The sequence below is a fragment of the Cervus canadensis genome, chromosome 3 (genome assembly GCF_019320065.1).
Source record: "Cervus canadensis isolate Bull #8, Minnesota chromosome 3, ASM1932006v1, whole genome shotgun sequence".
NCBI lineage: Eukaryota > Metazoa > Chordata > Mammalia > Artiodactyla > Cervidae > Cervus > Cervus canadensis.
The window spans coordinates 111,140,407-111,152,940 of record NC_057388.1 but is presented as its reverse complement, the minus strand read 5'-3'; the positions used below and the strand labels follow the sequence as shown (position 1 = coordinate 111,152,940).

At 46.4% G+C, this 12,534-nt stretch overlaps 1 protein-coding gene across 4 annotated transcripts in view; it reads right to left on the bottom strand.

Moving 5' to 3' along the window:
* The window catches only part of DYNC2I1 (dynein 2 intermediate chain 1), a 46,515-nt gene that overhangs the window by 9,711 nt on the left and 24,270 nt on the right, over positions 1–12,534 (bottom strand). For 3 of the 4 annotated variants that reach the window (XM_043464006.1, XM_043464005.1, XM_043464007.1), the window contains 4 exons: positions 5,455–5,543; positions 4,656–4,785; positions 2,910–3,082; positions 1,994–2,156 (listed from right to left, as the gene is read on the bottom strand). In XM_043464006.1, coding sequence (XP_043319941.1) covers positions 1,994–2,156; positions 2,910–3,082; positions 4,656–4,785; positions 5,455–5,543 — 555 coding nt within the window. The remainder of the gene's footprint in view (positions 1–1,993; positions 2,157–2,909; positions 3,083–4,655; positions 4,786–5,454; positions 5,544–12,534) is intronic. The other variant, XM_043464008.1, reaches the window with a different exon arrangement.

Genomic DNA, 12,534 nt, shown 5'->3' with positions numbered 1-12,534 from the left:
ACACAACACTACCACAGAAACTAGATAGAAAACGCAAATGAAAGCATTTCAACCCATGAAAATTCTCCTTCCAGAAACGAGCATGAAACAGCAGACCAAAACCCAGCTCCCAAACGACATCACAGGTTTTCAAAAAGCACCTGGAAATACATCTAACAAATAAAGAAAAATACTTGGAATCAGAAACCTAGAACAAAAATGGATTTAAAAACATCAGAAAGAAAATAAGAGTTAGGGTTGAAATTGAAGAAAAGGACAAAATGCTCTCTGGAATGGAGAATGACAGACTTCAGACTCAATGAACCGGAGGCCCACTGAGGAGGGGTGTTCTCCGACTCAAAGTTACTGGAACTTTGAAGGTTTTAGTGACAATGTTTACATAGCAAAAAAAAAATGAAGGAAGCATTTTAATAGAATATTAAGTTTCAAATCCTGAGCATTTCAGTGTTTGGTGAATTCAAGCACTAATTAGTAATAGCAGCAGTTAGAAAATACACGTTCTTAAAAGATACCTTTTCCAGTAGCAACAGATCCACAAGGTACCTTAAACTGTCACATTCTCAACAGTGGCAATTTCAGCCCCAAAGGGGGAAAAACTGGTTGTTGGGAGGCAAAAGAAACGTTGTCCTTTTATGTATAAAACACAGACAAACTCACAGTACGTAAACAGGCATGCGGGATATGCGTGGAGTTCCCCAGAGGGGGCCAGGAACAGAACGTTGAGGGCTGGCCTGGTTAAGGGCTGGAGACAACCCAGACAAGTCTACCCAGGACGGTACTGAGAACACACGACCCTTAAAGCACAACAGTCAGAAGCAGCACGTTGATATACTCGCATGCAGAAGGCCTGCACAGACGCCCTGCTGAAGACAGACACCCAGCACCCTGCGTTCTCAGGGACGCCAGCTGGAGCAGAAAGGCTGCCAGCCCGCAGCGAGGACCTGCGGCCGCCACGCCTGCGGTGCAGATGCCCGTCCTGACCATCGACAGAGGGAACTGACCAGAAGCAGCTGACCGCTGGGCAGGTAAAGCCACGTGGCGCCCAAGGGGGCCTGCCCGGCAGAGGAGTGACGTCGTGACCCCGCACACCATGACCTGTGGGCACTTCTCGCTAAGAGGAGGAAAGCTGACTCCAAGGTCGGGATGCTACAGGATCTCAGCCCTCACCGTGAGACAAAACAGAGGTAAAACCTCGTGGGGATGGTGAGGGCAGGGGGACCCAAAGTCAGCTGGGGGCGGGGGGAGGGAAGAGTGACATTCCTGGGCAGGAACGTGAGAGGACTGGAGACCACCTGGGTGCTGGCCCCTACGTGGCCAATGTGACCACAGATAAGCCTCCCATCTCCCTGAGCACCGGGAGGGGCCCGGACGGCCTGCGTGGGACACGCCCACACAGCATGGGGAAAAACCCCAGAACACAGTCCTTGTTTGAGGTTGTGGTTGTGATTGTTTGTTGAGGTTGTTGAGGTTGTTTGAGGTTTCGGTTGTGATTGCAACCGTGGTTGGGCTTAGGTTGCAATCGGCTGTGGCTGTAAGTGTGGGTGTGGTTGTGACCAGCTATTGTTGTAACTGTGGTCGCGGTCGTGGTTGTCGTTGTGGTTGGTTGTGGCAGCAGCTGCCTGGCATGAAGTATGCACACGAGTCTAACTCGGGGTCCTGACAGGTCCAGTGGCTCTGGGTCCTTCCCACCGCGAGGAGTCACTACCTCTCCTCTCCTCCAGCCTGGGCCATGGGTGCACACAAACCAATGATCTCAGGCTGAGGCAATCCTGGCGCCCCTTCGCTGAGGACCTGGAGCCCCAGAGCTGACAGGACAAGCAGCCCATCACTGCTGTCACCCCCCCAACCACCCCAGAAAGATGCTGCTCCCCCAGTTGGTGCAGGCCTCCTGCACCTCGAGGTCAGGGCATCCTCTGGGGCAACCTGTGTGGAGGACGCAAAGGGGCCTCGCAGCTGCTCCCAGGGACCCGAGCCGGTGGGCAGTGTCACTGACCAGTGGAGAAGGTGGGGGTCCTGAACGTCCAGGAGCACCCGCTCAGCGTCACGCGGAGATGGATCCTGGGGTCCTCCCTCAGGTCCCACACGACCACCGAGCCGTGCACGGTCCCCGCAAACAGCAGGAAGGCTTTCACAGGGCTGAAGCAGCAGCATGTGACCTAGAGAGCCACAGAGAGCAGGGCTGAGGAGGGGGGACCGGAGGCTGGGGCGGGTGGGGGCGGGGCCAGGGAGCCAGGGCCAGGTCGGGGTGCAGGGATGGGGAGGCGGGGCCGGGGACAGGGATCGCTGGCCCTCAGGGACTCTCCATCTGGACACAGGGAACTGCGGCAAGCAGCTGGCCCCTCTGAGGGTGCCCTCTGCAGGACATGGGGTGGCAGCCGCAGGGTGTCCGGCACAGCTGAGCCGCCCATCATTTTATCCATACCCTGCATCATAGTAAGCTATGTTCAAGCCCCCAGCACCGACGAGCAGTGGAATGGAAACCAGGTGTTTCTGAAGGTCAGAGCCACAGGACTAGAAACAGAACTCCGCCCTGCACCCGTGCAGTCGCCACTCCAGAGCCCCATCACCACGGGCTGGGAAACACACGCACTAAGGACTCAAGAGAATTCTAGGCATGGGAAGAAACCTCTAAAGCACCTGTGACCCAGACAGAGCAAGCCGGGAAGCCCGCTTCCACGACCCCAAGGACGCCAGGCTGGTGCTTCCTCTAACCCAGAGCCGGGCGGACGCCCACCCTCAGGGCCCTGGGGACTGTGGCCACGTGGCCCCTTAATCGACCCGGTGCTTCGTATTAAGAGCTCCTGCGCCCTCACCCCGCACACGGTGGCGGGACGGAAAGTCGTGACCCTGGATGCCCCTCCCTGGGGCCCACGTCCTCAAGTCACACCCTCGGCCCCCCCAAGCTGTACCTTCGACTCGCACACCAGGACCTTCTGGGGCCCTGACGGCTGCCGGACGTCCCACACACAGAGCACGTGTCTGTGGTCCAGCAGGGGCGCCAAGGCCTTCCCCGGCAGCCCGTGCACAGACACCAGCGTGCGCCGCTGAGCCTGACACGCGTGCAGGCAGGACACGCTCCGGTCTGAGGACAAGACAAGGAAAAGGCTCCAGAACCCACATTGCATGAACACACAAGGTTACTCCAGTACGTTTCAGCTTAGTGAAGAAGACATGGTCTTTCAAAGATGCCCTCGCCCGAAACCAGGGTTTTGATGAGTGGCCAAGCTCAACTCGAAAACGTCCGGGTGGCCTCATTTGAAAGAAGCCAGCCTCCTCCACATGCAGCTCAGCACGGCCCAGGACCCCACCATCCACCATCTACTCCCACGGGCCAGGGGTGTGGAGGGGACCTGGGGAGCAGGGGGTGGGGGGGCATCGTGTCTGCCCAGTCAGTGCTTGTCCGCCTGCAGCGGGGCCCTGGACGGCCTCCTCCTGACACTTGCCCTGAGACACTGTCCAGCACCCTTGTTCCTCCGGGGATGTGGGGTTTCTGTCTGTCCACTGGGGCTCCAAGGCCCAGGACCTGCCCGCACGCCCGCATGCCTGGGTATCTGCGGGGCCCTCAGAAGGAAGGCTGGGCGGCCAACACTGGACGGCCGCTGACGCTGAGAAGAGCCCACCACTCCCTCCAAGCTCAGGTGGCTCAGGTCACGGGCATCTGCGTCCCAACTTCCCTCTGTCACCTTAAAGCTCACTTTACTAAAACAGACACAAGAAAAACCTCCGCTCTGCCCACCGGTGGAACTAAGGGGCAAGTCCCGGACAACACACCTGCATCGTCCTTCTCTGAGGAAGGGTTCTGTGGGAGTGTGGCCTCCCCACCCCCCCACCACTCCCCTTCCCCCACCTCCCACCCCCCACACTGTGCAGCAACCCCCCAATCCCTGCCCCAGTCCAGGGATCAGAGGAAAGCACTTCTTAAACTCCTGTTTCCTGGGGTGGAGAGGGAGGTGGATTTGTGGGCTTCTGTGTTTTCAATGCTACAATTTATTGTTTTTCTAATAGGATAACTCAACTTTTAAAAACAAAAACGTGCTTAAATAACATGTGCTTGTTAACTTCACGCCACTGGTGCTAACTAACGGTCAGTGCAGAGGGCTGGATGTGACTCTGAATCTCCACAGAAACTTCTAGAACAAGTGGCAGCCACGCACCAGGTCCTGCCGGCCCAGAGGCACCCTGGAAAGCCGACCGCAGGGCCAAGCACTGCCCACCCTCCTGTCCTCAGACCACGACCCCGGCCCCACCCAAGCCCTCACCAGCTGGCAAGGCAGAGACTCACTGAAGAACTGAACACACGAAGTTTGTTCAGCTTCTGATCACAGGCAGCTACATGCCACATGTGAAGACACAGGCTTCACTGGGGCAGCGTTTGTGCTGTGGCCATGGATCAGCTCAAATCTCACCACACGACTCCCACCTGGACTGCCCACGGCTCCCCCCACTCCTCCACCCAAGAAACCAGAAGAAATTAAGAGACGCAGGACTGAAAACAAACTTTCCCTTACATCACTGCGTATCCCTCTGGTGAGGACTGTGACACACACACTCGAGGCTGCAGAAGCCGAACCTCTGCTCTGGTCAACAAAGCCCTTCCAGGAGGCCCAGTGAGGATCACCGCCTTGGGGTCCAAGTCCACCCTGAGGGCTGCTTACCCTGCAGGAAGGGCAAGCTGGTGTCTAGCCGCGCACAGCTGTCGCTGAAAGGCAGGGTGCAGTCCTGCGCCTGGGACATCCAGCCCGGCTCGGCCGCTGCCCGGTCCTCTTCAAGCAGAACTGCCATCACCTGCAACAGATGCGTGAGCAGGCCTTCATTAGCACTCTCAGATGGACTCGTTTGCGAAGAAAAGCAAAAACCGCAGAGTACTACCTGAACCTACCCATCCCTTAAGTTAACTGAGCCCCAGACTCATAGAAACGACCAGAAGTTAGACTGCCCCTTCCGCAGAGCAGTACAGACTACCAAGTAAAGCTTCCCTCTGCAAACTCCAGAGCCATGATGCAACACCAATGCCGATTTCCACGGCAGAGACCCAGGAGGGGGGTGGGGCCCTCCAGCTCCTCAAGAGGAAACAGGGCACAAACACATTACCCACAGCAACACGGCCTGCCCGCCTGGGCTGCAGTGCAGGTCAGCGTGACACCAAGCCCTGCCACTGCCCTTGTGGGTGCAGAGTCACACTCAGGACGACCACGGGGAGGGGAAGGTAGTGGACACTGGGACCCTGAAGGACACGGGACACTCTGACCTTTGTATGGGCTTTGAAAATTCCCATAACCACTCTTCAAAGTCATGAGTTTACGAGTTTTAAAAACCCTAGACGTGTGCTCGCCTTGCCAATTCAGTTGTCTGTTCTCCTGTCTGTATTTACTCTAAAATGCAGGCTATCAGTACTGCTGCTCAGAATCCAGGCAGCATGGGCAGCACTGGGTCCCTGCCCTCAGCAGAGCATACCTGGCAGGCTGCCCGCAGGAAGCTGGACAGACGGGGCGTGTCGACCTTCGGGACGATGGCAGTATCTCCAGGGCCACTCTGCTCACTCCCTGAAAAACAGCTCACATAAACCCCTGCTGAGGGGAGACCCACCAGGTGGGCTCCCAGTCAAGACCGCACACCTGGAAGGGCATGTCAGCGAACCAAGACCCCAGAAGGAGAAGCCAGGAGGTCATGACCCATCCTCCAGAGCTCAGCTCCTCCTCATTCCTCACAGGAAACTGTTCACAGAAAGTCTGTAAGCAGAGTCCTATGCAGAGCATCATTTTACTGTGCATGGGTTACACTTAGGATCTTGGTTCATTCCCAAGGCAAACCATTCAACATCACAGTAATCCAAGTCAATGCCCCAACCACCAATGCCACGTTGACCAGTTCTATGACACCTGCAACACCTTCTAGAACTAACACCAAAAAAAAGATGTCCTTTTCATGATAGGGGACTGAAATGAAAAATGAGGAAGTCAAGAGATACCTGGAGTAACAGGCAAATTTGGCCTTGGAGTACAGAATGAAGCAGAGCAAAGGCTAATAGAGTTTTGCCAAGAGAATGCACTGGTCATAGCAAACACCCTCTTCCAACAACACAAGAGAAGATTCTACACATGGACATCACCAGATGGTCAATACCGAAATCAGACCAATTATACTCTTTGCAGCCAAAGATGGAGAAGACCTATACAGTCAGCAAAAACAAGACTGGAACTAACTGTGGCTCAGATCATGAACTCCTTATTACAAAATTCAGACTTACATTGAAGAAAAGTAGGGAAAACCACTAGGCCATTCAGGTATGACCTAAATCAAATCCCTTACGATTATACAGTGGAGGTGACCAACAGATACAAGGGACTAGATCTGGTAGACAGAGTGCCTAAAGAACTATGGACAGAGGTTTTTAACACTGCGCAGGAGGCGGTAACCAAAACCATCCCAAAGAAAGAGAAATGCGAGAAGGCAAAATGGCTGCCTGAGGAGGCCTTACAAATAGCTGAGAAAAGAAGAGAAGCAAAAGGCAAAGGAGAAAAGGAAAGATACACCCGTTTGAATGCAGAGTTCCAGAGAATAGCAAAAATAGGTAAGAAGGCCTTCTTAAGCGAACAATGCAAAGAAACAGAGGAAAACAGTTCAGCACCACCAAACCAGCTCTTCAACAAATGCTAAAGGATCTTCTCTAGACAGGAAACACAGAAAAGGTTTATAAACTTGAACCCAAAACAACAAAGTAAATGGCAACAGGATCATACCTATCAATAATTACCTTAAATGTAAATAGGTTGAATGCCCCAACCAAAAGACAAAGAGTGGCTGGATGGATACAAAAACAAGACCCCTATATATGCTGTCTACAAGAGACCCACCTCAAAACAAGGGACACATACAGACTGAAAGTGAAGGGCTGGAAAAAGATATTTCATGCAAATAGAGACCAAAAGAAAGCAGGAGTACCAATAGTCATATCAGATAAAATAGACTTTGAAATAAAGGCCATGAAAAGAGATAAAGAAGGGCACTACATAATGATCAAAGGATCAATCCAAGAAGAAGATATAACAATTATAAATATATATGCACCCAACATAGGAGCACCGCAATATGTAAGGCAAAAGCTAACGAGTATGAAAGGGGAAATCAACAATAACACAATAATAGTGGGAGACTTTAATACCCCACTCACAACTATGGACAGATCAGCTAAACAGAAAATTAGCAAGGAAGCACAGCTCTAAATGACAGAATGCACCAGTTAGACCTAAATGACATCTATAGGACATTTCACCCCAAAACAATGAATTTCACCTTCTTCTCAAGTGCACACGGAACCTTCTCCAGGACACATCACATTCTGGGCCATAAATCTAGCCTTGGTAAATTAAAAAAAAAAAAATGAAATCATTTCAAGCATCTTTTCTGACCACAATGTGGTAAGATTGGATGTCAACTACGGGAAAAAAAACTATTAAAAATACAAACATATAGAGGTTAAACAATACGCTTCTGAATAACCAACAAATCGCAGAAGAAATCAAAATATGCATAGAAATGATTGAAAATGAAAACAAAACAACCCAAAACCTATGGGATTCAGTAAAAGCAGTGCTAAGCAGAAGGTTCATATCAATACAAGCTTACCTCAAGAAACAAGAGAAAAATCAAGCAAATAATCTAACTTTATAGCGAAAGCAACTAGAAAAAGAAAAAATGAAGAATCCCAAGGTTAGTAGAAGGAAAGAAATCATAAAAATTAGGGCAGAAATAAATGAAAAAGAAACAACGGAGACTATAGCAAAAATCAACAAAACTAAAAGCTGGTTCTTTCAGAAGATACATAAAAGAGACAAACCATTAGCCAGACTCATCAAGAAAAAAAGGGAGAAGAATCAAATCAACAAAATTAGAAATGAAAATGGAGAAATCACAACAGACAACACAGAAATACAAAGGATCTTAAGAGACTGTCAGCAACTATATGCCAATAAAATGGACAACTTGGAAGAAATGGACAAATTCTTAGAAAAGTATAACCTTCCAAAACTGAACCAGTAAGAAATAGAAAATCTTAACAGACCATCACAAGCAAGGAAATCAAAACCATAATCAAAAATCTTCCAAAAAACAAAAGCCCAGGACCAGATGGCTTCACAGGTGAATTCTACCAAAAATTTAGAGAAGAGCTAACACCTATCCTACTCAAACTGTTTCAGAAAATTGCAGAGTAAGGTAACTTCCACACTCATTCTATGAGGCCACCATCACCCTAATTCCAAAACCAGACAAAGATGCCACAAAAAAAGAAAACTACAGGCCAATATCACTGATGAACATAGATTCAAAAAACCTTAACAAAATTCTAGCAAACAGAATCCAACAACATATTAAAAAGATCATACACCACGACCAAGTGGGCTTTATCCCAGGAATGCAAGGATTCTTCAATATCCGCAAATCAATCAACGTAATACACCACATTAACAAATTGAAAGATAAAAACCATATGATTATCTCAATAGATGCAGAGAAAGCCTTTGACAAAATTCAATATCCATTTATGATAAAAAGTCTCCAGAACGCAGGCATAGAAGGAACATACCTCAACATAAGAAAAGCCATATATGATAAAGCCACAGCAAACATTAACCTCAAATGGTGAAAATTTGAAAGCATTTCCCCTAAAGTCAGGAACAGGACAAGGGTGCCCACTCTCACCACTACTATTCAACATAGTTTTGGAAGTTTTAGCCACAGCAATCAGAGAAGAAAAAGAAATAAAAGGAATCCAGACTGGAAAAGAAGAAGTAAAACTCTCACTGTTTCCAGATGACATGATTCTCTACATAGAAAACCCTAAAGACACCACCAGAAAATCACTAGAGCTAATCAATGAATATAGTAAAGTGGCAGGATATAAAATTAACACACAGAAATCCCTTGCATTCCCATAACTAACAATGAGAAAACAGAAAGAGAAATTAAGGAAACAATTCCATTCACCATTGCAACAAAAAGAATAAAATACATAGGAATAAATCTACCTAAAGAAACAAAAGACCTGTATATAGAAAACTATAAAACACTGATGAAAGAAATCAAAGATGACACAAATAGATGGAGAAATATACCATGTTCATGGATTGGAAGAATCAATATAGCAAAAATGAGTATATTACCCAAAGGAATCTATAGATTCAATGTAATCCCTATCAGGCTACCAATGGTATTTTTCAGAGAACTACAACAAATAATTTTACAATTTGTATGGAAATACAAAAAAACCTCGAGTAGCCAAAGCAATCTTGAGAAAGAAGAATGGAACTGGAGAAATCAGCCTGCCTGACTTCAGACTCTACTACAAAGCTACAGTCATCAAGACAGTATGGTACTGGCACAAAGACAGAAATATAGACCAATGGAACAGAATAGAAAGCCCAGAGATAAATCGATGTACCTATGGACACATTATCTTTGACAAAAGAGGCAAGAATATACAATGGAGTAAAGACAATCTCTTTAACAAGTGGTGCTGGGAAAACTGGTCAACCACTTGTAAAAGAATGAAACTAGAACACTTTCTAACACCATACACAAAAATAAACTCAAAATGGATTAAAGATCTAAAGGTAAAACCAGAAACTATAAAACTCCTAGAGGAAAACACAGGCAAAACACTCTTTAACATATATCACAGCAGGATCCTCTATGATCCACTTCCCAGAGTAATGGAAAGAAATACAAAAATAAACAAATGGGACCTAACTAAACTTAAAAGCTTTTGCACAAGGAAGAAAACTATAAGCAAGGTGAAACAACAGCCTTCAGAATGGGAGAAAATAATAGCAAACGAAGCAACTGACAAAGAATTAATCTCAAAAATATACAAGCAGCTCCTGGAGCTCAATTCCAGAAAAATAAACGACCCAATCAAAAAATGAGCCAAAGAACTAAACAGACATTTCTCCAAAGAAGACATACAGATAGCTCACGAACACATGAAAAGATGCTCAACATCACTCATTATCAGAGAAATGCAAATCAAAACCACAATGAGGTACCATCTCATGCCAGTCAGAATGGCTGCTATCAAAAAGTCTACAAACAATAAATGCTGGAGAGGGTGTGGAGAAAAGGGAACCCTCTTACACTGTTGGTGGGAATGCAAACTAGTACAGCCACTATGGAGAACAGTGTGGAGATTCCTTAAAAAACTGGAAATAGAACTGCCATATGACCCAGCAATCCCACTCCTGGGCATACACACCGAGGAAACCAGAACTGAAAGAGACATGTGTACCCCAATGTTCATCACAGCACTGTTTACAATAGCTTGGACGTGGAAGCAACCTAGATGTCCATCAGCAGACAAATGGATAAGGAAGCTGTGGTACATATACACAACAGAATATTACTCAGCCATTAAAAAGAATGCATTTGAATCAGTTCTAATGAGGTGGATAAAACTGGAGCCTATTATACAGAATGAAGTAAGTCAGAAAGAAAAACACCAATATAGTATACTAACGCATATATATGGAATTTAGAAAGATGGTAATGATGATCCTATATGCGAGACAGCAAAAGAGACACAGAGATAAAGAACAGACTTTTGGATTCTGTGGGAAAAGGCAAGGGTGGGATGACTTGAGAGAATAGCACTGAAACATGTGTATTACCATATGTGAAACAGATTGCCAGTCCAGGTTCGATGAATGAGACAGGGTGCTCAGGGCTGGTGCACTGGGATGACCCTGAGGGATGGGAAGGGGAGGGAGGTGGGAGGGGGGGTTCAGGATGGGGGACACATGGGCACCCATGGCTGATTCATGTCAATGTATGGCAAAAATCACTACAATATTGTAAAGTAATTAGCTTCCAATTAAAATAAATTTTTTTAAATAAAAAATAAAATAATGATAAAACTTTTAAAATACTCTAAAAAAAGTCTTGGCAACATCTCAAATAAAAACAATAAATCTTATGGTGTAAGAATATTAAAAAAAAAGATTCTTCTCAGCCTTCCACCTGTTAACATATGTAAACTTTCCTTATTATTTAGCCTGTTTTTAAACTACTAGCATATTTTCCCTATGCAATAATTTTATCATTTCCACTTTTTTGACCAATAACAGTTTTAAACCAAAAAAAAAAAAAAAGAAATACAGGAAAACAATAGAATGGGAAAGACTAGAGATTGCTTCAAGAAAATTGGAGATACTCAAGGGAATATTTCATGCCAGGATAGGCATGATAAAAAACAGAAATGGTAAGGACCTAACAGAAGCAGAAGAGATTAAGAGGTGGAAAGAATACACAGAAGATCTATACAAAAAAGCTCTTAATGACCAGAATAATCATGATGGTGTTATCACTCCCCTAGAGCCAGACATCTGGGAATGCAAAGTCAAGTGGGTCTTGGGAAGTATCACTATGAACAAAGCTAGCGGAGGTGATGGAATTGCAGTTGAACTACCTAAAATCGTAAAAGATGCTGCTGCTGAAGTGCTACATTCAATATGCCAGCAAATTTGGAAAACTAAGCAGTGGCCACAGGACTGGAAAAGGTCAGTTTTGACTCCAATCCCTAAGAAAGGCAATGCCAAGGAATGTTCAAACTGCTAGCAAGATTATGCTCAGAATCCTTCAAGCTAGGCTTCAGCAGTACGTGAACCAAGAACTTCCAGATGTATAAACTGGATTTAGAAAAGGCAGAAGAACCAGTAATCATATTACAAACACTCACTGGATCAGAGAGAAAGCAAGGAAATTCCAGAAAAACATGTTTCACTGACTACACGAAAGCCTTTGACTGTGCGGATCACAGCAAGCTGTGGAAAATTCTTAAAGAGATGAGAATACCAGACCACTTTACCCGTCTCCTGAGAAACCTGTATGCAGGACAAAAAGCAACAGTTAGAACTGGACATGGAACAACAGACTGGTTCCAAATTTGAAAAGGAGTACGTCAAGGCTGTATATTGTCACACTGCTTATTTAACTTACACGCAGAGTACATCACGTGAAATGCCAGGCTGGATGAAGCACAAGCTGGAATCAAGATTGCTGTAAGAAATATCAACAATCTCAGATATGAAGATGATACCAGTCTAATGGTAGAAAGTGAAGATGAACAAAAGAGCCTCTTGATATGTGTGAAAGAGGACAGTGAAAAAGCTGGCTTAAAACTCAATATTCAAAAAACTAAGATCATGACATCCAGGCAAATCACTTCATGACAAATAGAAGGGGAAACAGTGACAGACTTTTTTAAAGGGGCTCCAAAATCACTGTGGATGGTGGCTCCAGTCATGAAAATAAAAGACACTTGCTCTTTGGGAGGAAAGCTATGACAAACCTAGACAGTGTATAAAAAAGCAGAGGCATTACTTTGCTGACAAAGATTTGTATAGTCAAAGCCATGGTTTTTCCAGCAGTCATATATGGATGTGAGAGTTGGACCATAAAGAAGGCTAAGCACCGAAGAATTGATGCTTTTGAACTGTGGTGTTGGAGAAGACTCTTGAGAGTCCCTTGAACTGCAAGGAGATC